We start from the raw sequence: 25,233 nt of genomic DNA, 5'->3' as shown, positions 1-25,233 counted from the left end.
GCCTAAAATCATTATAATTCCATCTATACTTGAAGACTGTACGATTATTTGGACGTTAGACGTGTTGCCGATACACCTAGCGAGATCCTCCATCGAGTTATTTTTATCTGCCGTTCCATTTTCCCTGCTTCCACTATTCTCTATCCCCCGTGGGTAATTAATTTGCTTGTCGGGTACCACCTCTCAACCCACCCAAAAGCGCTGCCAAAATGTCGATCTTCAGTTTGCTACCGGATATCCTCCCCATGATCCTGCCCTCGGCGGTACATGTCACCAAGGCCGAGGATCTCGAGGCATCAAGGGCGGCCAGCAGCAACTCCGGCATGGTCCGTCAAGGTGCCATCGTTGGCAAGAGCGACAAGATGTGTGCGACTGGTGAGTGTGGCCCCCTTTTCCCCCAGCAATACAAGTTACGCTAGACAACTTCTTCTTATCTAGTCTTGACGGCGAAACCCCGATGCGCATCCGCCGTCCACCACCACGGCGAACAAGGTACGTTCTTTCCGAGGCCTCGCTCCTTCGTCTCTATAGGGGATGGGAAACTGACAAATCCCCGTGGAGAAAAGACACCATCATCTACGCCGCTTCAGGGACGGGCATACTGATGACCAACCCGGGCAATGACGGGGAGCTGAAAAAGCACGAGCTGTCGCCGGGGGACTTCGCCTTCGTCCCGCCCTGGACGGAGCACCAGGAAGTTAACGACACGGACGAGGACGTCGTCTGGGTTCTGATCCGCAACGGCCCGGAGCCTTTGGTCTTCTATCTCACGGACTGGGGCGGCGACGAGGCGAAGAAGGGTACGGATGATGCAGGATCATGAAAAGACAATTCTCGCCGGCTAATTTATCACGACTCTATCTAAAGTAACAACGCTAAAAGTAAATGACAATATTTAATACTTCCCCTTCGTTCTGCAACTGCTGCTACTGGCTACGTCGCCCTCGTTCATTTGGAGCAGTATCGATGGATCACGGCTTTGAGTTTGTCGTAGTGCTTCCGGTCGTCGAAGACCTGCGCATGGTCCAATCCGTCGAACCACAGAAGTTCGATGCCGTCCTTCTCCAGGTGATCGTAGCCCGCCGACCGTTGCACGTCGTCCAGGACACCGTCCACTTCCTCGACCCGATCATCCGAACGATCTCCGCCAAACCACGGAAGCCAATCCTCGTTTCCGGCCAGATACCGCGCCACGGATAGCGTGTCCACGATCAGATCCCGCCCGGCCAGACACACCGCCACGTTGCGCTTCTGCGACCTCGCAGGGTTTCTGGGGACGGCGGCGGCGGCCCCGTTCCCGTTCCCGTTCATCTCCATCCCCGACAGCCACCCAGTCTCCTCCTCCTTCTTCTTCCCTTTCGTGACCAGCTCCTCCTTCCAGATGATGTTCTGCTTCCAGTGAAAGTGACGCCCCAGCGCGTGCGCTGTGCCCGGGTCCGTGCTGGCGAAGTACCAGAGCTGCCACTCGTTGGCGCCCCGCGGGCGGCGCCGCGTGAAGTTGTACGCGACGTCGGGCATGTGCAGCAGGATGGTGACGGGGTCGACGAGGACGGCGGCGTCGATGCGGTCGCTGAACTCTTCGGAGTGCAGCATGTGCGTCGCGAGCGCGGACCCGTACGAATGCGTGATCAGCACGAACTGCTCCCAGCCGGGGTGCGCCGCCAGCACCCGCGCCATCTCGTCGAGGAAGTCGAGCTTGCCGAGCGGCGCCTCGGTCAGCCGGAACGACACGGGCATGATCTCCAGCGCGATGATGCCGACCTGCCCCTCGTCGCCGTCGCTTGCGTCTGATCGGCCCACGCTGCCGAGGAAGTCGGCGTACGTCCACAGCCCGACCCCGATGCCGTGCAGGAACACGATGGGCCGCTTGTCCGGGCCCGCCGTGTGCGGCCGCACCCAGTAGCTCAGCTCGGGCGACGCGGAGCGCTTGCTGGCGAAGAAGCTCTGCATCCGCGGCGGTAGGACGTGGGCGAACTTGGACACGGGCAGCGAGTGGTACTCGAACCCGCGCCACGCGAGCTGCACGTGCGTGGCCGCGTCGACGATGCCGATCAGGATGTACCAGACGAAGCTGCGGTACCGCGTCTCGATGTCGTCGAACGTCAGGCGCAGGCTCTGCGCGCGGCCCCTTCCGGGCTTCAGGTCGTGGCCCAGCCGCTGCTCGATGATGTCGAGGTACCCGGCGCACTCGGCGGCCTCGTCGTCGGACTCGGCGCCGGGGCGGCGGTCGAAGAAGGCCCAGAGCACGAAGTCGCGCACGTTGTCGCGGCGGATCTCGGAGGGGTCGGCGCCCAGGAACCACAGGCGCAGGTAGCGGTCGAAGTCGGGCACGTTGTCGTTGCACCGGAGGAACAGGGCGCGCCGGTCCGCGGGCGCCAGCGGCGGCGGGTGGTCGGCCTCGTCGCGCAGGCGCCGCGCGTAGGGCCGCCAGAGGAAGACGGCGTACAGCAGGTCGAGCAGGACGTAGCCGAGACCTGCCAGGCTTGCGGGGTGGGTCAGCGCCGTCCGGCCGCCCGTCGCCGCGGCGAGGACCAGGCCGGCGGCGAGGATCGGGGTCCCGTACTGCAGGAGCACGATGCAGAGGCGGATGAACAGCAGCTCGCGCAGCGAAGTGCCGAGCATGGCGGCGGCGGAGATCTAGAACGCAAGAGGGCGGTGGTGGTGGTATCGCTCGCGCCTCAAATGGGGCGACAGCGGGTTATGGATGGGTATGTGCATATGCAATGCAAGTCTGGCATTTGGTGTGTCTTGGTTCAGCTGCTTGGGTGGGTGCAGCCTGAGTTCTGGCCTGAGAATAGATGCAAGCACCGCGACGCTATGGCTGGTTAAGTACAACTAACGATCGTCAACGGAATTGGTCACTGCCTCATGCGCGCTCATCAAATTCGGTTACAGTGCAGTTGAAGGTGTATTTTGCATGTGTCAGTCAGAATATCAACCTCGACGTTGTTCTCACCTGCTGCATGACTTTGCGGTGACGTAGGCCCCGGACGAACAGTGCGTGGCTGACCATGCTTGTCGCAGTGGCGGATTGGCAATCCCAATCCTTTCTCTGCCCGATTGAATCCCAACGACAACTGCCGTCCTCAACAAACAGAAAATCAAATTATTATATGGGGACAGTTCCCTTCGTTTTCATAGAACGAGCACACGTGCCAAATCGGCCTGCAAACTGCTGATGACGACTCATCTCCTCGCCCTCGGTCGGTCCCCTAGACTCCGGAGGTCTGCGCTGGACCTGATTGGCCTGCTCCATCCAAACCCAATGTAGCACGTCCGAGGCTAACCTCGATATATCTTGTTTCTCGACCTCCCACGTGCCTTTTGCAGTCAATGTCGGCAGGGTCGATTAAACCGATAATGTTGGGACTCGGCGGCGGATGCTCCCGTCGTCCGTTATATCGGCGGCTACTTTAACTATGTTGAACGGGTTTGAAGCTCCTCAGCGCTTGGGAACTTACGATACGTTATCTGCCCGTGCATCCACTTGTGCTTCCGGGACCGCCAACGACGCTGTTATTCGAGTCGTAGGCTATGCAGTCTATTCACGGAACGCCTGAAACGCTCCGTCAGTGCACTCTTCTTCAACCACACAAACAGACATCTGTGGCAGCAATGTAGATAGACTCCGTTCAATTTCAAACGCAACCTGTCATTCGAAAACTGCATCCAGGCTTGTATCATGAGCCTTGTACTGAATCCCCGGGCCATATCACAGATCTTACTGGCCAATTAGATCTATGCCAGTCAAGTGAGAGAAGGTCTATTTGGGCATATATGACTCATTCCTTCTATGTCTCTGGGGTATAGTTAGAGTTTGGGTATGGTGTGGTTAGATATGTGTTCAAAGTTTGAAGCAGCTGTTGTCGCCACAGGGCATGCGTCGCTCCATGGCTCCTTTCCAGGTTCCATTTTGGAGTCAACATAAACAATATCAGAAGCTAATCAAACGCCCGTAGGTCGACGCATTGTTAATTTGAAAAGCAGGGACGAATGATAAGTTATGGCACTTATCCGGCTACTGCGTGAAACCCCCTAGAACAGATGTATTTCAGTACGTTTCGTAGATAAGTAACAGCAAGATGACGAAACTTTATCTACGAAGAGTCAAGTGATTCACCACATCAAGATAGGAGCTGGGAGGTTGAAATATCCAATATATAATTGTTTCTACCCCCTATTGGCCAATATATTCCACGAGCTGGCATGTGTTAGGTCAAAAACAAATTTCATCAACGAAAGGGTCCAGGTGATGACGGGATAGTATTATTTCACCTAACCACATGGGTGCTGTATTCTGGGTGTAGAGTCCGTCTTTCTAGCATGTAGGAGGTGGCATCGTCACAAACTAGCCCCTAAACCAGTACTACGCAGCAGGCCAGCACTGTCTTGTACAGAAAGCCAAACTCATCATTGTCAATATAGTGAATTTAGCTGTGGATCCGCAGAAGACCTGCGTACATTATAAATAACCAATGTGCTTGTAGAGCACAACGCCCCGTGACATTAAAGATCGTATCTGAAAGCTTGTGTAATGTTGAAAAACTCTTCTTCAGGGGACTTACTCCATGTTCTCAAAAGCTTCAACGGCCATGACGAGGACGAATGAATTAACCTAGTAGATGCTCTATATTACATCTCTGGTGATATTACATCTCTGGTGATATTACATCTCTGGTGATCCTCCTAGGCAGTATACGGCATAGCATAAAGATACTGTGCATCCTAGCCCGGGCCCTTATTAAGTATCGCTTATAAGCCCCTTTCTATAACCACTCGCCATGATAAACGACGTCATATATACATTCACAATATCCTACCCCTTTCCAATGCCCCCGAAGCTCATAAGAGACGGGCCTGCGCCAAGCTTACTTGATAACGCATTTGATATAGAATATGTTGCAATATCACGTACTGTCCAAAGTAAAGTCTCACCAGGCTAGGACTGAGTGACACGATGTGTCTCTCTTTAGGACGTCGAGAGTCGAAGAACCGACGACCCGGGTCCTCGCTCCAGAGTCATCATTATAAGGTTTCGTTTCTGTTGGGTTATACCTTCATTGAACCGAAGAGCAGAAAAAGAAGAAAGTACGTGTTCGCCGTTGATGCTTCTCTACCCATGCATCCGCATGGGCTTAACAGCCGCCAGAAGTACGATTCCCACCACTGCCGCCATGGCCGAGATGCTTCGTCTGTACATCCTCGTCAAGTGTTGCCTGCTGGGCGCGACGTGGCAAGCATGCACAAACCCCTTGCCTAGGGTCGCCTTGGCTAGCCGGCCGCCGTAGCGACATCACGTATCAGACTTTCGGTAGCCAGCTGCCCGTATACTCAATTCGGTATGTAACTCGGGAACGAGGTGCCTTTCGCCAACCACCACGACCACTCAGTCAAGGGCACATCGCATCTTGTTCATGCACGTCCACGTCCGATGCGACCTACAGCTGCAACATGGGGGAGCGCAGCTGGCAGACCGCTTCACAATCGACTCCACTTTGCCGCTGCATGCATCGCGATGGAGCCGGCGATGGTGTTTTTGGGGTTGGTGGTGGTGTGAAGACAGACAGACGTCTTGTGCCGATGTACATATGTAGTCTCTACCTACGTTGTGCGGACGGAAACATGTGAAGACGGTCTTCGGCTATCTACCGTCCATGATAGGAAATATTCTGGTTTGTTTGGCAGGTTTGTCATGTACGTCGACGTAACCGCTGCATACCCCGAGCGGCCGTAATCGGGAAATAAACGGCGATCGTGGGAAAACAAGGGCGGAGAGGCAGAGGCAGTCGTGCCGAGATCACACAGCGATTGCTCCGTACTGGGTACAGAAACATGGTGGTGTGCTGAGCTACCGTATGCAGGTTGGGTTAAAGTGGGATATGCCACCTCCAACGTGCGTCCCGGATATGTGGAACCGGAAGAAGGTTTATTGCTTTGGAGAAATGGTACCGAAAGAGAATTGATATTATAAAGTATTAATGGCAAAATAATAGGTACCGGACGTCTGTGTAGCTGCCGTATGTACTTTGCATCAAGTCTGCCAGTATCCGATACCAGCCACTGGACAAGTCAGGTACGCCCGTCTGCTTGCTGGGTGGATTGGCTGACCGCAGACGACGCCCAACTCCCCCTCCGCACCCCCCACCGCCGTACATTACATTAGAACTGAGCAGAATCTGCAGTAGGGGGCTGACAGTTGGAGTCCCTCATATGGGTATGGCATTCGATAGGGAGTTGCCCGTGTTGACGGGGAAAGCTAGTACACTGCAGACGGAGACGCACGGTCACGGTGTAAGTGAGTGTTATTGACGCCTTACCACGGGGAGGAGATGCATTATTGGGCCGAGAGAGAGACTCACTCTTTACCTGTCTGTGTCGCGCAACAGCAGCACAGTAGTGATGCAGGCCAGCAGACGATCTGGAAAGCGTTAGTGAGTGGTTGTCATGGTCGTCTGGGTGGGCTGGCTGGCAACGAACCGCAAGACCGACGGTGGTCAGGAAGCCCAACGTTGGGCCTACGACCTTGCATCGGCACGGATTCTGGTCGGTGCCGCACTGGAAACAAACAACGGGGAACGGAAGGCAATCCATTCTGTTCTGGTCTTGGCTGCGTTATACTATTATTTTTTTCCGTCGTTGTCATCCCAATTCTGGTTTGGCTGAACGGGGGGGCAAAGTGGCGTATGCGTATGTACGAGTAGAAAATTGAGATGAAATAGCTGCTTGGCACGGAGCAGGCGAGAGACCTATTCTCGGCCAAAACCCGAATAGTTTGGGGGTTTGCTGTCTGCTTTCTTCGTCTGTTTGCGACGTAACTTTTACGAGGCAGTTCAATCGTTGCCCAGCAATTGCTTTCGACTGCCAACGGAGAGGAATGCCGCCGACAGAATGACGTTGGGCTGTACCTTGCATGATGTCACCAAGTTCTGCCGTCTTGGCGGGGAGCCGCATGTCACCGTAGCTGTGCGTGCATCAGTCCATTCTGTGTATGTAGTGGTACAGCCAGCAAGCGTTTTGCTGGTCGCCCGCGGGGCAGGGCGAGGGTCAATCGCAGGGACATGACTCGTGTTTGGGTCGATTGCCTTGCTTTGCATCCATATCAACATCATTCGCGATCACCAAGACCGGCAATTGCTGCACATCGAGGCCAGGAAACATTTGGCAATCATTAGGTAACGTGCAGCGAGGTACCTACTAGAGCTGCGAAACCACGTATCAATCAATCGATGCACGCACACGCCTGCCTGTCAGATGCGCGAGGATCATCGCCTAGGATGAGGGAGGTGCATGCTAGGCGAGAAGAAAAAAAACCCAAACAAAAGCAGCAACTTGCCGAGAGAGGTAAGCCGATAGGGAGATGCTGCCACACGGCTGCTGCCCTGGTTCTCCTGAGCCCTCGCATAAATAACTGGACCCTGAAAACACCGACCCTGACCGGAAGCGAACGAAGCTGCAGACCAAAAAGTCCTGTCGTCGATTCCCCCATCGGGCGTTCGTTGTTTAGGTGAACAGCCAACGAAAACGAACCAGCAACGAAAGTGAGGCATGGAAAAGTCGGTGACGGTGACGGTGGTGGTGTTTTGTTTTATTTTTGGGTCACCTAACTCAGAGCGAAGGGGGGGCCTTATCATGTAGCTAGCCAAAAGAGACGAAAGACGACCCCTCCACTGTTAGCTCGAAAAGAGCATGTTATGTCTGCTAGGCAATGTGCTGGGGAGAACCTTGCTGGATCGGATCATTTTGTCAAGGCTGGTTTCCAGAATTCGCGTTGGAAGTGGGAAGTGGGAAGAAAAGAATGGATTTCGGCACAGGAATCGCATGCATCACTTGCTGGCTAGCACTTTAGTAAGGCCTTGTTGGAAAATTCCCGCAGGTCCAAGTCCGGTGGATGTTGGGTGGTCGGCTCAATCGCTTAGCTGCCGTTGCCCACTGTTTGTCCTACTACGAAGTGGTGGTGAGTGAGCACGAAACAAAGTGGTTGTTAGGTAGAAAAATGTTTTATCAATTTTTAACCCAATAGCCTCTCTATGATGGTAGAGGTCGACGTAAATGCCTATGCCTATGAAAAAAAAAGGAATAGCTTCGTCGTGAAAGAAGCTGCGCTGAACGCCGTGACCTATTCTATGCCGCGCACCTAACTACCTTATAAACCCAAGTGTAGATATATGTCTCCAAAGCGTTTTTTGTGTGTAGACCGTATTCAATCGTTTCCATCGTATAGCGTAGCAATAATAAAATATCTCTATCTCTGCCGTTTTCTTTACTCGATGGCAGCGGCGTCGTCCTTCTCGCCCGTCACGGGGTTGATGGTCTCGTCGAAGTGGCACTTGAAGTCGTCGCCGAGCTGCTTCTTGAGCGCCGTCTGCACGGCCTCGAGCACGTTGGGGAAGACGCCGAAGTTGGCCGGGTTGTTCTCGTCGTTGTCGCCGCCCTGGAAGACACCGGTGCGCACCAGGCACGTGTTCCAGCCGTACATGTTTCCGCCGATGATGTCCGAGGCGGGGTTGTCGCCGACCATGTAGATGTTCTCGGGCAGCTTCTCCTCGCCGTGCAGCTGCTCCATCCACGACGTGATGACCTCATCGGCGTACTTGTACGTGGCAAGTTCCGGCTTGCCGTAGACGACACGCTCCAGGTCCACGCCTGTCACGGCGCGGTACATGGCCTCGAATCCGATGCGGAAAGTACCCTGCGACATACGGGGAGTCCAGTACTCGGTGGGGCACAGCATGTCACCCTGCGAGAAGTAGATGGGGATGCGCTGCGAGATGGGGTCCTTGGCCATGGTGCCGAGACGGCCGTTCTCGCTGCGGAGCAGATCCATGATGATCTGCATGTCGGTCGCGTAGTCGCGCGAGTCCGAGTAGACCATGATGGCCTCGATGTTGACCTTGCTGAAGTCGCGGGGGCGCGAGGTGGCGCGCTCCTCCTCGGTGAAGACGCGGTAAGGGGCGATGGTGGGGTCCCAGGCCACGATGTCGTTGGGCACGACGATGTCCTTGAAGCCGTACTGCTCGGCGACCTCGCGGCACTTGTAGCCCTCACCACCGACGACGAGGACGGTGCTGTAGTACTCGGCCAGAGCACTCATGGGGGTGTGGGACTGGATGAACTGCTCCGTGTTGACGGGGTTCTGCAGGATCTTGGACAGCTGCTCGCAGCGAGCCTTTTCGGGCTTGCCGGAGCCGTTGGTCAGGAAGATGTGGGGGATCTTGATGCCGAGCTCGTTGTCGCCGTTGAGGATCTCCAGGGCGCGCTTGCCCTCGGGGATCAGGCGGTCGCCGTGCACCAGCACACCGTCGATGTCGAAGGCGAAGGCCATGTTCTTGGCCTTCTTCACCTTCTCCGTCTCGATGGTCTGCACCTGGGCCGCCAGGAGGGCGCGCGTGGGCTGGATCGGGGGCATGCCCGGGCGGCCGCTCAGGTTGGGGCGGCCGTCGGTCGAGCCGTCGGCGGGGTAGTGCACCGACGAGAGGCGGGACTGCCTCTTGGACCGGGGGATGGGCAGCGACGTGCCGAAGGAGTTGCGGGAGCCGCGACGATCCTTCATGGAGGGCGACATGCTCAGGTTGTGCATGTACTTCTGGGCCTCGGAGATGGAAGACCGCGTGGCGGGGATCTCGATGGCGCCATCGCCGGGGTGCTCACCGGGGATCACGATGGTAGAGGCCTTGCGTCCGTCGGCTTGGGGCTGCTCCTGGCCGGCGGCGGGCACGTTGGCAGCGGAATCCTGAGCAGACATGGTGACGGTATGTGAAGTGATGGAGATTGGGGGGTGGGATGATTCAAACTGTGGCTAGGTTTGGATGATCGTGTCCGAAGAGGTTCGAGCAATGAAGGTAAGTACTGGCCGTGCAGAATGAATAATGAATAGGAAATAGATAGGCTGATATGGATGATGGGGACCTCTCAGTGACGTTGGGAGGGGGAAATCTGCTGGTATTTATTCCCACTATGACGGCAACATTGCAACGCACCTTCTACAGCCTCTTCTTGAAATATACTTCCGAGTAGCAGTGCTAGGACGAGCCGAGATAAAATTCGTTCATACCAATCCCACTTGGTAACTCCGTACAGTACCTGGTACCTCCACAGCCAACTGTGTATAGGCTCTACGTATATGCAGGTAACCTTTCCCTCGATGCGGGCGATAAGATTCTCCTGGCCAGCGCCCCAACATTGAGTGATAACGGAGACCCCATCTACCCATCTCGAAGGCTGGCGCTGGGCTCTGGCTGGACCGGGGCGGATCTCGCGCTTGAACCAAGAATAAGCAGCAGCAGGGCAGAAGCAGGGTACCGGCCAGGACCCTGAAACGACCACGTTGTGTAGCCGGTTTGACTCGAACGAACTGGAGGAGCCAGCGCCAGCATGTGCTGTGTGGCTGTCGCAGCTGTAGTGCTGGCCGTCGCAGGCTGTTGTTGACTGAACGTAGCAGAGGTACCTGCTATCAGCTACAGGCATGCGGCTTTACGGCAAGCATTGTGCTGCGACGATAAGGGATTGGCGTCCGAGAAGAAGCCGTGGTTAGGCCACCGGGCCCACCGAATCTGCTCCGCCGTGAGGAGGATTCCGGATGCGCTGATGCACAGGCTCCGTTTATGTGACATCATTCGGCGGCATGTCCATTAGCGTGAGTAGGAGTATTAGTAGCAGCTACCTACGACTTGTATGTACATGCCAAATGCTCGGCCGGTGGCAGGTGGAGTGGATGCGCTGGTGCACTGCTGGAGCTTGGCTGGCACTGGCACTGCTGCACTGGCACTGAAGCACTGGCAGCACTCAGCACTTGCTGGGGCTCCTGGTGCCTGTTGCTGGGGGCTTGGGGGTTTGGGGCGTCGATCCCCAAGGCCAGGGCCCAAACTGCAAGGCTCTCTGTCTCAGCCTTTTGCCTCGCCCTTTAACCTCATTGGGCCGTGACAGGCGCAGATCCTAGCGTTTAAGCTTTGAAAAGCTTGACGATTACGCCGCTAAGGCTACCTCGATAACTTGTATTCTAGTATTCCCGAAATTCACTTGACTCGCGGTGAAGAAAGGCGCAATGTAAGTACAGTAAGTAGGCCCTACTGTAGCCGTAGCTGTACGCGATAAAGTGGTTCTTTAGTCAACTCTTCCTGCCTGAGGCTCCACCGACTCTGTCTTCGAATCAAGAAGAAACGACGACACACTGCGTCAGCGCCCCACGGCGAACCCCTCCATCACCCAGGGTCGAGCGACAAAAGAGTTTTCGCATCGTACGGCAACCGCCTTGGGCAATATGATGTAATGTTTCTCCGTGACCCGGCTGAACCCTTTTGACCGGCCGATCCTCCCCCTCTATTGCCCCGTGGCAGACAGCCTTTCGATATTCTCAATCTGCATCTTACCTCTGACACACAAAGATAGTTCGCAGAGACAGCCCAAGATCTGACCTACCCATATTCGAAACGACATACACACACACACACACACATACAGACCTACCGTCAACATGGCCACCCCTGGAGCACAGAAGATGTTCAAGCTGAACAACGGCGTGGAGATCCCCGGCCTCGGGTTCGGCACCTTCGCCAGCGAGGGTTCCGTCGGCGAGACCTACAAGGCCGTAACGGTCGCCCTGAAGACGGGCTACCGCAACCTGGACTGCGCGTGGTTCTACCAGAACGAGGGCGAGGTCGGCGAGGCCGTCCGCGACTTCCTCAAGGAGAACCCGTCGGTCAAGCGCTCCGACATCTTCATCTGCACCAAGGTGTGGAACCACCTGCACGAGCCCGAGGAGGTCGAGTGGTCGCTCAACAACTCGCTCGAGAAGTTCGGCCTCGACTACATCGACCTGTTCCTGGTCCACTGGCCCATCGCCGCCGAGAAGGATGACAAGTACATGCCCAAGATCGGCGCCGACGGCAAGTACGTCATCAAGAAGGAGCTGACCGAGAACCCCGAGCCGACGTGGCGCGCCATGGAGAAGCTGCAGGAGAGCGGCAAGACGCGCGCCATCGGCGTCTCCAACTGGACCATCGACGGCCTCAAGAAGCTGCTGTCGTTCGCCAAGATCAAGCCGACGGTCAACCAGATCGAGATCCACCCCTTCCTGCCCAACGAGGCGCTGGTCAAGTTCTGCCTCGAGAACGACATCCTGCCGGCCGCCTACTCGCCGCTGGGCTCGCAGGACCAGGTGCCCAACACGGGCGAGAAGGTGCGCACCGACAAGACGCTGAACGAGGTGGCGGACCGCAGCGGCCACACGCTCGCCCAGGTCATCCTGGCGTGGGGCCTGCGCCGCGGCTACGTCGTGCTGCCCAAGAGCTCCACGCCCTCGCGCATCGAGAGCAACTTCCAGATCCCCGAGCTGTCCGACGCCGACTACGAGGCCGTCAACGGCGTCGCCAAGGGCCGCCACACCCGCTTCGTCAACATGAAGGACACGTTCGGCTACAACGTGTGGCCCGAGGAGTCGGTCGAGGCGGGCACCGCCGTCGCTTAAATTAGGGCGGTCGGTCGGTCGTTTCGTCGGGACGCGATGGCTGCACACTAGAATGAGGCCAGTAGAAACACTACTGGCGTCGGCGCGGTCAACAGTTATTAACGCAGATAATGAATAATGACATTAGAACAAATTCCCCAAGCAGCATTCGTAGTAAGCATCATGGTAACGGGCGAGACGTGAAGTAAGCATTGAAATGTGTATATTATTGTAAAAGCATGTCAAAATGAAAAAAAGTGTGCCAAAGCGACTATCGTGGGTTTTATCTTGGGAATTTCCTGGCCCCGAGATTTCCGGGTCGCTAATGGCTTGACGATGGTGGCTCTCTATTTTAGAGCCTGAGCACCACCCCCACAGTTCGAGGCTGGTGCAGACCGCCTGAAGCTCCGGGATCATTTACCCGTCTGTCGTTTAGCCATATCACCCTGGCCACTTATTACCTCTGCGGACATATAGAACCAAACGTGTGCATCCCAAGGAATAACTGCTCCGAGATTCAAAGTGAGGCTCGCATCGATATCTATTTTCTCGTCTCTACCCGAACCCGGTGCTGCGTGTTGGTGGTAGTTATGACGAGGGAGACCAAGCAGATTGGCAGGGTTAATCAGAATACCATGTGGCACGGGGTCAGCAGCACGGTGATTGCTGCTGTTGTTGTGGCATGGAACCGTGGAGGACCATCGGCTGGACAGGGGCGGTAGTAGGTAGGGCACTCACCACATACGAAGCGGCCGGCATCTCGGGTAGCAAGAAAAAGAAGTAGAGCACTCACTCGGCCTTCTGTGGCAGGCTGTTGTTCGCCGAGCGGTTGTGCTGTAGCGGCAATGGGCTCGTTTTGATTTGTGCTGTGTCTCACTTTGTGGGCTGTTGAGCCGGCGATCGTCATGGTTGACTCGGGCGGCATTACTACAGCCAGCAGGAAACCCCAACTTTTAGAGGGTTGACTTCTCATTAACAGTGGGCTCGACGGACCGACTGGGCGTATAACACCTATCTCTCAGTCTCGCTTTCCGTTTCGCCCTCTTCGCGCCGGGGCGTCGTCAGCACTTGGTGCTTGGGGGGTTTGGGGCCAGAGAACAGACAAGCCAGATCCCGGTGCCCGTTCCTATTCGCAACCAAACGGGCGCCCGCTTGATTATTATCGATATTTGAAATTAGCCATGGCGTCAAGCCGGTAGGGAACATGGCACAGAAACCTGTTATGTACATATATCGGACCCAGGAACATGGTCGTGGCGCGCGCATCTCGTTAAACCTAAAGCGACAAGAGGGGAGGGGGTGGGCGTGTGGCATGGACGTCTCTTTAATGCTACCTCTTTCCACCTGAGCTAGCCACCCGAGCCACGATATCATGCTCTGATCAGCTCTGATCATACCTAAATCCCCAGCATAGCATCGCATCGGCAGCCGGTGGGGTTTGATGCACGAGGATCATGTACTGCCTGTCGAGCTGGCCATCGACTTCACTTCGGCCTTGGAGGAGGCATGCTGGGAGGAGGAGGAGGAGTTGGACATGGATCCCGCGATGGATTCTGTGCCGCCCGTACGATCATGCATGTGGCATCTCTCTCTACATGCTCCCCTGCCCACGCCCATGCCCATGCCAGCATCCATCGAGCCTCCCAGAAGCCTGAAGAAGGTCCCTATCAACGGCCTGCAGCAACAACTACCGCTCTTCCTCTCGGCCAGCAGTCAGTGAATCCTTCGTCTCTGGCCCTACCAGCCTGCCTAACTGACGGACAAACTTTCTCAAAGCGGAACCAAATATTGGCTTGGCGGCTGCGACCTTAGCGCCTGGTGGACCCCTAAAATACCACCACATCCGGCCACTCACGACGGATCCTAATTAACCAAACCCTCCAAACCCTCCGGCATGGCCCAGCAACAAGCAGCAAGCAGAGAGCACGGCAGGCGAAGGCAGCCGTTCAGGTAAAATGAAATCGCTCATCTCTGGGCGATACGAGCCCGCGAGGGAATTGCGAGAGTCATGTCCGCGTCCCACGAGACCGCAGTGAGATCCGTAAGGCCGCGCAGGGATTGGGCCACGGAGAATACATAGCAGGTCGTTGTTGCTGATCCTGTTGTCATCCAAAGCCGGTAGACGCATCGCAGCCACCCCCCTGTCCCCGGCACGCCCTTCTGACTTCACACGTGGGACGCGTGGGTTGCTGGGCGTGGGATTCAATTTCCTATGCAGATGTGGTGTGAGCATCTCTGACTCTCTTGCTTTTTTTGGCGTGTCTTTCTTACAGTAACATGAGTATTTTTTGGTTTTAAATCGGGACACGACACGTCTTACCGGAAGCCAGGACTAGCGGATCCGCCCTCACGCGCTGGCGGAGGTTAATGACTATCGAATCGGAGACGACCTCATCAGCCAAAATCGCCCATGCTGTGGGGTTTTCCAGCAAGGCAGCCCCAGGGACCCCCTAAGGAAGGGGCGATATGGATGCATTAGTGGCTTTTCACGATGGTGCCTTTTTTCTTTCGGTTGCTGATAGTCAAGGTCACAAGAGAGAAAGAAAGAAGAGGTCTCTGCTTCGGGGGTTTTTTGGGGGGTGGTGCAAGCCATTGGGAAAACAGGCACGCACACATAAACCACCCCGCACTGGCAAAAGCATAGAGCCGATTTTTACTTATGGGCGGCGAGGTCCCTATCCTGAGCTCGCTGGCGATCCCCCGTGTCTCTTTGATCCCAAATATCTGCCCACGATATTTTGTCGAAAAAAGTCCTGTCGTTTAAAACCATACGCACTCGCATCCTTCCCCCCTTAACACACATTGTGGCTGGCACCTCACACCTCAACTACTACCACTCTCTCTCACCTTTCACCTTCACGTCTCTCGTTGCTGCCACCCTCGCTGCCACCCTCGTTCCATCCAACCATCCATCCATCCATCAAACCCTCTCACCCTCTCTCACTCTCTCACCTCTCTCACTCTCTCACTCTCTCTCGCTCTACGTACATACGTACATACAAACGCACACACCGCCACCATGCATACACACGTTTGCCAGATCTGCAAGACGGAATACTCGTCATCGTGCTGCTGGTATTGCCATCCTACCAACACGGTCGAACCTCCCACCAAGGATACTCAACTTTGAGACGGCCTCACACATCACACCACAAAAGCGACACCGAACGTTTTTTACCGCTTCGCCTGGCGCATGGTCTCTCTGCTCACCACTCTAGAGACCGGTGTCGCTGACACTCACCTCGGGGCCAACAGCCCACTACCACCACCACCACATTTTACTTCTTGCGACGATGGACCACCACAATATGGGGGTGGTTTTACCACACACTTTTTTACACTACCTTTCGGTGTCGACAGAAAGCATGAGAGTCGCGTCATCTCAGACCACTCTCTCCCAGGCTGGGGCACGGTGTTTATATTTCTCATGGAGATAAAAGGGGTCGCGTTACTCTTTCACCAACCCACCATACCAATAGCCATGGTCGGACGCGTCACCACCCACGGGACGGAGTGAGTTTTTTCTTCGCTGACTGCCTGTGTGGGTGTGTGATTGCGTGGCGTAACGTCTTTCGCCCACGAGCCCTTCCCCCTCCAGACTTTCCAACCCAGAGAGTCGAGAGGGCGGGCCGTGTCGAGCATGGGAAACGAGATGCTTGCGTGACAAATCTGGTCGCGGTGCATTTTCATGATGGGGGCGCAATTGGGATACCCAAACCTTTTTTGATTTGATTTTGCTACTACTGGGTTTTCCGTTCAACATCAACATCTTTTTTTTTCAGCGGGCGTTGGGTCAGGTCATCCTCCTTTTTTATTTTTTATCGGGCGTTGGCGCGGTCGGGTTCAAAAGATCAGGTCTATTTTCGATTCGGGAAACTACACCACTGCATTTACACAACAAGGGCTTATACAACTACGCTTCTCCGTCCTCACGACTACACACACACCATAGGTTACTTTCCCACATACCACTTACACCGTCATCTCTCTCTCGATTGGTCTATTGTTGGGAAGGGGGAAAAGGAATTTGAGGGAGAAGAAGAGACGGTGTAACATTTTACACGCATACTATACACACACAAGACAGCTACGCGCTTGCCTACTTTAGGGTACTACCAGTAATATTTAACAGGTAACATCAAATACACTCTTCTAGAAGAAACACACCCGCCTTCTAGACCGGTCCGGATGCGTCGCAAGCATGTATGTTGAATTCTTCCGGTGTGAGCCATCTAACCATCCAGCCAGCCAGCCACCTGGATGCTGGATACTGGAGTAGTAGTATAGCCGAGATGCTGTGGTGTAACCCGACCAGTGCAATGCACCGACTTGCTGTTACTGCATCTGCTGCTGTTACCTGTTACTGTTGCAGTGGTTGCCCAACCCAACTACCACTCCTCCTCCCACTGCATCCATCTCACCACAGCTTACCTTGCCTTACAGGCATCCCATGTCAGTGGGGGGTTATCCTTAATGCATTGCAGGACGCCCGCGCAGGTGGTGCTAGTGCCAGCCAGCACTGGCTGCTGCCAACTTGGGCCCCACGCACAGTTGGCCGTTGCGCGGGGAGGGTCCTTAACATTGCGATTTGTCGGTCAACGGATGCGAGACCTAATTCGAAGTCGCGCAGGAAGTCGCGCAGCTACCTACATACATACATACATACGTAGATTGAGTGACCACAATATAGATGGGAACTTCGTCATCTCATCTCCAGTCGGTTTCTCCCTTTGGGCATTCACAATATCCGGCGTGGTCAAATGGGAATATCGGCTCGGCCAGGCGGGTCCCCCGGTGCCCAAGATGGATTGGAGGATGGGACCTTTCGGCATTCTAATAAGCAACAGACCAAGCATTCGCTAAGCCTAACAAGGGGGCAGAGGGGGTCTTGGTTCTTTCTTTTTCGCCTTACAACTTCCAGAGGCACGGTTTTAGCGGTCGGGACCTCACTTCTTCTCATCAACCCAAGCCGCGACTTGGTTTTTTTACCTGCATTTTGGCACCGAAGACAAGACAGCCCTCCCCCGGCAGGAAGTAGCCGTTTATGCTTCTCTCTCTCCCTGCCCTTCTGTCTGAACCCCCTTGTCCTCTCTTCTTCCCTATTTCCCGGCGTGCGTATCCACAGCTGCTTCTCCGCTGCGAGACCCCTGTAATGCATCAAAATTCCCCTCTTCACTTGGCAGCCAGATCCGAAAAAGCAACCAGCCAGTGCAAGGAAGCTTGAAGCTCTGGGCTCCCACCACCAGCCCACCCCGGGCCAAAAGTGTCGATCATCGGGAATGAGACTGCCGGTTGTGTGGGAAGCATCAATCAAATCTGCGTTACGCCATTGCCGCTACTACATACGACTAATAAATCCTAACCTTTCCGATGTTCCCCAGGGTCCTTCCTTACAGGACAAGGTCGGCCAGCGGACGAAGAAGTAAAGACACGACTTGCAGTGAAATGAATGTGTAGGCACTCGCCTCAGTGTGGCTTTGCCTTACACCATTTTGCTTTCTGCATACCAAGCCTTTCCCGTCACACCAATTGATACACCTCCATATCTCTCTTATATTGACTACATGTGCGCGCGATCTCCCGTTACTGCTTGTGGAACCCCGCTACCGACCTCCAAGCCGACACACCAAAGAACAGCGTAGAGGTCTAGACTTCAGTGGTCTGAGGTGCATACATGAGAGACAGTGCTTGGGCAGAGTAACGAATTGCTTTCGGAGAGCAGGTGCTACCCAATCGAACACATTTTTGATCCGCGACCGCGGCGTTGAGGTCAGACTCTTCGGAGGCGCTGCCTCCACAATTTGATCGCCCTTGACTCCTGAGTTCAAGATCTCATGCTCTTGAAGATGTTGCGATGAGTTTCAATTTTGCTCTCCATCGTTGTCGAGCTTGAGTAATTCGGCAGAACCGAAGTGATCCTTTGCTTAGGCCCAAAATCCAAGTGCGCCCATTCGTGTCTTAAGTCCGGCGTCTCTGCAAGACTGTACAAATGATCTGCGTGAGAACGTAAAGCTCTGGGGAGGGTCAACGGCGCCAAACCCACGATGCCGCCCACTTCACCCATCCCATAGGCTGTTCAGTTGTAGACGTCTCCCTCCGCGCTTGGGATTGCTTCCCATGCCTGATGGTGGCGATGAGGTGGCTGGCGGTCGGGCGTGGGAAGACGCTCTGGAGCTCCTTCTCGTCCAAGCCATCGAGGTCAGCCCCGGCCTTGACCATGGCCTCGATCAGCTTGGCCAATATCTCCGACGTTATCCTCCAGCGGGCCCTTTTCTGAGGCGGCACCCAACCGCGATTCTCGGCTTCGATGCCCGGACTTCGATGCCGGACGAGATTACATACAGCGCTGAATACCGTACTGTAGTGATAGCAAGCGTCGGGGTCGGCCCCGTGTGCGAACACGGCCAGAGAAAGCTCGACGTGGGCATCAATAACGGCTTTCGGAGTGGCAACCCAGTCGTATGCTCCAACGGCCACGAGAAGGTGACCCCAAGCCACGTTTTCGTCGTATTTACCGTCAACCTCCTCGACCCATGGCAGCACCAGGTCCAATATCCGCTTCTGTCTTTTAACGAAATCGAGGTTGCTCTTGGTCCATTCGAGTATCCTCGAGAGATGATATATATGATCCACCCACGTTTGGGTGTCGATACACGCAGTGTGCGTGGCTTTGGTCAACAATAGGCGAATCATTTCCGTCATGTCGGCTTGCCCCTGATTCATCGACCTGCTACTCTCCAGTGCATAACCTATCAACTTCGTGACGTCTTGGAAACCACTGAGGCGGGCGTTGATACATTCAGCCACAAAGTCACAGAGCCCGTTACCCACTGCGTCGCGAGCCATCTGTGTAGATTCGCTAGGAAGGAACGCACGTTCCGAGATGATTTCGTGAAGCTCTTCGACACTGACCATGGCGTTCTCGGGGTCCTCCTTCTCTGCTCGATGGGCGTAGACCAAGGCCTCCTGAAACAGTGTTCCCACTTTGCCGGATGTAGGCAGTGCCCTCAACATGCCGATGAATGCAGTCAGCATAGTAGTATTCACCGGATAGTCGCCAAGTATATTCTCCAGGTACATAGTCATCTCGTCGGTCCGTAGATAATCTCGCACCGTGCGGTGGAGAAAGGTGACCTGGTGCGCGAGGTACGGTCTCGTCTCGGATGGAATCAGATGGATTTCTAGCAGCCCTTTACAGCGAGCGTTGATTCGTCGCCGCATTGTACTGTGGCGGACGAAGATGTCGTGATTGTCAATGGGTCTGACGGGGGCATCGAATACGCTTTGGCGGGACTCGAAGCACTGGTCGAGGTAGTAGTAATGCATAAGCGTCAGGGGCTGCATTGCTTCCAGCGCCACCCTGAAGTATAGCGCCATTTGCCTATAGTATAACGAGGATACTGATGATAGTATCTGACGGAAGAAGGGCTCGAGGTCTCTCGGGATCCGCTCTAGACGTTGCTCGAGCAGGTATATCGAGTCACCATCGCGTACTCCTTCTAGAATCGATCGAACTACTAATAGGACCCATAGGAACACCCCATGTGCCCTACTAGTGATGGTATTGATCAAACTTTGATATCGAGGGTCTATCAAGGACCCGGCTTTCCAGTTGCTGTCCTCGCCAAGGGTGGATGACGTATACTCCTGAATGTCATGCGCTGTCAGATCGTGGACGTAGAGTTTCTTGACCAATTCGCCTCCCAGGCTATCCTCGAAGACATTCCACGGCCGACTAGAAACACAGAGCTTGAAGTTCCGACCCTCTGCCAGACTTTTAACCACTTTTATCACGTCTAGGTGCTCTCCGTGGTACTCATCGAGGCCGTCAATGAAGATGCAGAAACGGTGATTGACACTGGTATCGGAAGCCAACCGCCGGAGGGCTGCTGTCATCTTGGAAACCGACCAATGCCTCTGAACTTGAAAGGATTGCGGGTCATGTTGCCGGGCAGAAAGAGAGCCGTTCTGTGCATACCAGAGATCCGGGACGGCGATTTGCATTAATTGAGGCTTCTGTGTGAAGATATCGAAGAGCAAAGATCGGAGCAAACCTTCGATGGTCTTTTGGAGGGAAGTCCCAGCGCTCCAAAAGTAGTAAGCGGCAACAGTGCAGTCCGCCGAGCCTGCCCATTTACCCAGTGCATCTCGAGTTTGGGCATGGCCGGCGATGAATTTCATGAGAGTTGACTTTCCCGAGCCGGGCTTCCCGGATATCCAGTACAAGCCATCCCCTTTTGTGAGCCATGTCAGAAACGTAGAACGAGGTTGGACGGCCCCTCTCTTATTTCGGGCGCGTCTCTCCAGTATCCAGTGGAATGTCTTGACATGGGCGTCCGGGATCGAGTCATGCCGTACGTAAAGAGCATCGTAATGCAGAGTCTCGACTATGGAGTGCTCCAACATCCACCGTCTGTCGGACTTGGCGTTTATCAGCGCAAGCTGATGGCGTAGGGATTCGAGTAGAACTTCATTGTCCTTCTGGGTGTCCTGTATCATGGCTGCTTGCAGGTTGATGTTTTGAGCCAAGGCGGTAATCTCTTGCAAACTCGTGGAGTGATCTTGGACGAGGTTTAGGTTGGCTGTTCGGAGTTCTTTCAAATAGCATACTATGGTAGATTGTTTGTTGCTATGGCCATTCATGTAAGAGACGAGGTCATCGTTGCGGGTTGCTATTTAATCGGGTAACCCACCTCGTTATAACCATCAGACACTGCATGAGATCGACGCGGCATCTTTCAACATCCTTCTCCAGAGTCTTAATACGAGACCTGCCCAGTGTGACCTTTAGAGCCCGTCTGAAACTGGCGCCCTTTCCGCGGTGGTGGCCGCCGAGGTGCAGCGCTTTCAAGTCGCTGTGGAGTGCGTTTGTGGTTTTTTGGCATTTCCTGGCCAGCTGGATCAGGTCGTATTCAGCTCGGATCGAGCACCGAGCAGAGCTATTGTGCAATGGTGACGCTTTCTCCAAGTCGGCGCTCAGGCGGCCAACATACTCGCACATGTTCTCCAAATCGTCGAATTCCTTGGTGGTACCGCTGATAGACTGGCGGATTTCATTGGACTCGCTGACCAGCGTGACGCTGAATTCGATGAATTGGAGGATATTGCTCGCAAGGCCAATAGCCGCTAGAGCTTCCATAATGAGCTCGCTTCGCTGCTGCTTTGTAGTAGGTATGCCAATACGGAAAGTTCTCGATATAGGCCTTGTTCTGGGATAGAATCGTGGGCCCTCACATCATACTTATAGAAAGCCTGGTCGGGCTGCGTTGAGCTAAGCATGGTGATGAGTCTGATGACGGGCGTGTCTGCCTCGCTCCTCTAGTTCAAGCAAAAGCAATGGTTGGAGTGATGTGATTCGATCTGGTGTACGAATTGATTGTTGATAGCCCTCCGGGCGGTGCTCCCAGCTGGACCAACTCACTGTAGTTTGCATACGTGGGAGGCAGTGATTGAGTAGAGCGATAGCCAACCGAATTACCCCCTGTTCCCCACGGAGCTGGGGGTAGGGGGCTTGGAGATATCAGCAGCTTGGCGCCTCAAGCAGAGAAACAGTGCATACGAGCCGTTTTAGCGCTGATCTTTAAACTTAACTTTCTTCTCGTATGTTCGTACACAACCCCAGAGGTCAGAAAGGACTCCGTCTCCCTCAAAGGCTGATATAGCTAGTGAGAAGATGTCTGTCTTCGAAACAATCTAGGTAAAGGCATGAGTAAGAAGCATTACCAAGATTGGTCGCCAGATTGTTAAAGCGTTCTCCGGGGCTGACATTACCGGATGCAATATTGGATGGACATGGAGGGGCAGTGCCTGCAGGTTGGATGCTACACCCCTCCATTTGACCTATTTCTAGCCGACCACCGGTAGGGCCCTGCGCTGACTTGACGTCGGGTATCATGACTAACTCGAAAGTCCCATCCCATCATGGTAGTGCCTGCACATCTACGAACTATATACAGTCTTTGTGTCACAAGAACACAACGAATAGCTGCAATATATCGCCATAACTGCGCGCCCCGATCACGAAACATGAGTTAAGCACAGCGCTATGAAGCGACAAGAGAGAGAGCCATTCGTTGTGACTGATGCGCGGCAACGATGACTTCCTGCGTGTCGTCAAGCGTACGCTTCTCTTCCTTGAGAACGATGATGGCTTTAGGGGCACCAAATGAGTTCTGAATTGGTTTTCTCGATGCCAATGCTTCTTTTCCAGTCTCTGACCTCCATGGTAACCTTCTAAACCCATCGTCTTGCGTCGATATCTTACTTGTTCTCTATAGCTCAGCCTTCATTGATCACTTACGAACAGTCTCAGGACAATTTCTTAGAAACGAACGCTTTTTCAGCTTGGCCCAACATGCTCTACACCCTGATCACATCTCTTTTCTTCTTCCTCGTAAGTCTCGCCGCGCCTACCAAGCCGGGCTTCGTCGAGCACAATGTCACCCGCAGTGACGGTACTGTCACGACCGTCTACTTCCACGAGAGCTTTGTTCCGGACGAGAAGGCAGTATCTTTGCCCTCAACAGCCGCGGTAGCTACACCTTCGGCAGTCCAAAACATACACGAACGATTCATTGTCTTCTGGCACTCTGTGCCCTGGGTTGGCCCGTTCTGCTCGCTGGTAACACGCACATGCTCCACGACTGATCACTCGGCCCTCTGGGATGACTGCATTGATCTGATGACCGGCTTTGATACCACACCTGGCTACTGGAATGTGAGCTACTTCCAGACGCGCAACAATTACGGTATCCTGGGCTACTACAACGATTGCATCCTGTCCCTTGCACGTGATGATGACAACATCAACGACTATGCCCAGTAGGCACTCGAGTACCCTGACACAATTATACCTGGCACTGACTGGTAGCAGGATTTCCACCGTCGATGTAACCACCAGAATGAGAAATGCCGGTCGATCTTGTGGCATTGCTGACCACGATAATATCATCCATGTGGGTGCGACTATATCACTGACCTGTCCAAACAGGGGTGGCACTACTGCGTTGCTGAAGCTATGGATTCACTCAAGGGATGGCGTGAAATCCCTTCCAAGCCGCGAGGAAGCAGCAAACCCACCGACAGACCAAGTCGTGGACAAGCACATGACGGCCATATGGACACCTGATTCCGCTCCTCCACCCGCATGCACGGTGCAATCCCGCAATTGTGAGGGTCTCAAGGATTCGGCCCTCTGGGAGGACTGCAAGGTCCTGCAAGGCATACTGGAGTTTAATCCTGGCTTTTGGACTTTGAGCTCCTTCGAGGGGAACAACTACTACAACTTGTTGAAATACAATCAAAGATGCGCGATATCTGTGTCACGCAATGATACGCAATTTACCGAGCCAGCTTTGTAGGTACACAGCTACCCGAAAAACTGAAGTTAGTGCTGACAATGGCAGGATCACGACTACCGATCTCGTAAACATCCTGAGGGATGCCGCTGATAACTGCACCATGAGTGGCTCTGCCAAGGTGCCACGTCTGGGTGCATGGTACGGCAACGACTGTGTGAATCTGCCTAATAGCGGTGGCAATGCGCGACTCAACGTATGGATTCACTCCGTTGCCGGTGAGCTCGATTCGGGCAGTACCAAGTCAGATGTCGCCGCGCTTGATCCGGCAGGCTCGGGGGCAGGTGAGCCACCCGAGCTTCTCACGATGGTCTGGAATGCTACTCCAGACCACCAACCGAAATGCACCATGGGCCCCTACACTTGTAAGACCAAGAGCACTTCGCCAACACAAGACGACTGCGTGATGCTACGGGAAGTCCTCTACGATACGCCCGGGTTCTGGAATCTGAGCAGCTGGCCTGCTGCCGGCGGCTACGACGAGATAATCCGCCACCAGTCGTGCGTCGTATACCTTGCACGGCCCGATAGGAGCCAAGAGGAAGCCCAGTAAGAAAAATACAAACTTTGGGCAAAGCTACCATTCATCAATGACTGACTGGCTGTCTTGGCAGATTCGCGGCCACCGATGCCATTTTCGTGCTGACGAGTGCCTGGTACCAGTGTAACAAGGACTACGATTCTACCAATCGAGTGGCCGCAGTCTTCCAGGATTTCTGTCCAAATCTCCCGTCCGGCACGGCGCCCATCAATGTTAAAGTTGACTCACCGGATAGTTGAGCGGTGTCTTCGGGGATGTGCAAGTAGTACATGCCCGGGAGGAGACGGTGGCTGTGGATGAGCCTGCAGATGCATCCAGTATCTGCGCTTTGGGGTTGCATGTGAGAGCTGATTGGGCCAAAGGCACAGCATATTCTGTCCGTTCTATACCGGTTGAGGTCCTCAATGCGAAGTATTACTAATGATATTAGTCCATATTGCTTGCTTAAGGTCACACGGCACTTATGCTAGATCATGAGTTGGTAGTGCATACACGATGTGACTATAAATTAATTGCATACCGTTGACGTTGCGTTGCCAAGATCCAAGTATGGGCTGGATAAGTACGGCAACCAGCGGTTCGGATACTGGCTAATGTTGATATTTCGAAGCGGGCAGGGATCTACATTGCCGAGTGACTCTCCTCACTCGACATCTCTCGTTCGACCTGGATGGTGGTTGGGGGATCGCGGGGAACGAACTCTTATTCGCGGGATATCCTTTTACTGAACATGGTTGTATACCATCGCACAGCGTCATAGATGAGGTCTTCTGCCGGTATCGAAGTTGAGAAGCCCCTCACCAACGAGTGGGCGCATCAATGATGTTTATGGCACGATGGAATCGATACCTACCATAGTTAAAGGACTCAAGTCCTGCTGCTACCACAACTCC

General features: G+C 54.4%; 7 protein-coding genes across 7 annotated transcripts; 4 read left to right on the top strand and 3 right to left on the bottom strand.

The window, feature by feature from the left end:
• Window positions 1-209: 209 nt before the first annotated feature.
• PG998_011824 (cupin domain-containing protein) lies at window positions 210-823 on the top strand (the record flags this gene model as incomplete). Its single annotated transcript, XM_066878640.1, has 3 exons — window positions 210-375; window positions 439-492; window positions 567-823. 3 exons carry the CDS (start codon window positions 210-212, stop codon window positions 821-823), a joined length of 477 nt encoding a protein of 158 aa, XP_066727694.1.
• A 125-nt stretch (window positions 824-948) lies between these two features.
• PG998_011823 (uncharacterized protein) lies at window positions 949-2,622 on the bottom strand (the record flags this gene model as incomplete). Its single annotated transcript, XM_066878639.1, has 1 exon — window positions 949-2,622. The coding sequence occupies one exon, from the start codon at window positions 2,620-2,622 to the stop codon at window positions 949-951; it is 1,674 nt and encodes a 557-aa protein (XP_066727693.1).
• Window positions 2,623-8,260: 5,638 nt separating this feature from the next.
• PG998_011822 (uncharacterized protein) lies at window positions 8,261-9,742 on the bottom strand (the record flags this gene model as incomplete). Its single annotated transcript, XM_066878638.1, has 1 exon — window positions 8,261-9,742. The coding sequence occupies one exon, from the start codon at window positions 9,740-9,742 to the stop codon at window positions 8,261-8,263; it is 1,482 nt and encodes a 493-aa protein (XP_066727692.1).
• A 1,728-nt stretch (window positions 9,743-11,470) lies between these two features.
• Window positions 11,471-12,463, top strand: PG998_011821 (uncharacterized protein; the record flags this gene model as incomplete). The annotated part of the gene is made up of 1 exon (XM_066878637.1): window positions 11,471-12,463. The coding sequence occupies one exon, from the start codon at window positions 11,471-11,473 to the stop codon at window positions 12,461-12,463; it is 993 nt and encodes a 330-aa protein (XP_066727691.1).
• Window positions 12,464-13,883: 1,420 nt separating this feature from the next.
• On the top strand, window positions 13,884-14,162 carry PG998_011820 (uncharacterized protein; the record flags this gene model as incomplete). The annotated part of the gene is made up of 1 exon (XM_066878636.1): window positions 13,884-14,162. The coding sequence occupies one exon, from the start codon at window positions 13,884-13,886 to the stop codon at window positions 14,160-14,162; it is 279 nt and encodes a 92-aa protein (XP_066727690.1).
• Window positions 14,163-18,466: 4,304 nt separating this feature from the next.
• On the bottom strand, window positions 18,467-21,581 carry PG998_011819 (uncharacterized protein; the record flags this gene model as incomplete). Its single annotated transcript, XM_066878635.1, has 2 exons — window positions 18,467-21,024; window positions 21,155-21,581. 2 exons carry the CDS (start codon window positions 21,579-21,581, stop codon window positions 18,467-18,469), a joined length of 2,985 nt encoding a protein of 994 aa, XP_066727689.1.
• Window positions 21,582-22,796: 1,215 nt separating this feature from the next.
• On the top strand, window positions 22,797-24,579 carry PG998_011818 (uncharacterized protein; the record flags this gene model as incomplete). The annotated part of the gene is made up of 4 exons (XM_066878634.1): window positions 22,797-23,263; window positions 23,316-23,798; window positions 23,848-24,348; window positions 24,414-24,579. The coding sequence occupies 4 exons, from the start codon at window positions 22,797-22,799 to the stop codon at window positions 24,577-24,579; spliced, it is 1,617 nt and encodes a 538-aa protein (XP_066727688.1).
• Between the last annotated feature and the right edge of the window lie 654 nt (window positions 24,580-25,233).

The sequence above is a fragment of the Apiospora kogelbergensis genome (assembly GCF_038363985.1).
Source record: "Apiospora kogelbergensis strain CBS 113332 chromosome Unknown utg000007l_segment0_segment0, whole genome shotgun sequence".
In the NCBI taxonomy this organism is placed as follows: domain Eukaryota; kingdom Fungi; phylum Ascomycota; class Sordariomycetes; order Amphisphaeriales; family Apiosporaceae; genus Apiospora; species Apiospora kogelbergensis.
This window is presented reverse-complemented; position numbering and strand designations above follow the sequence as displayed.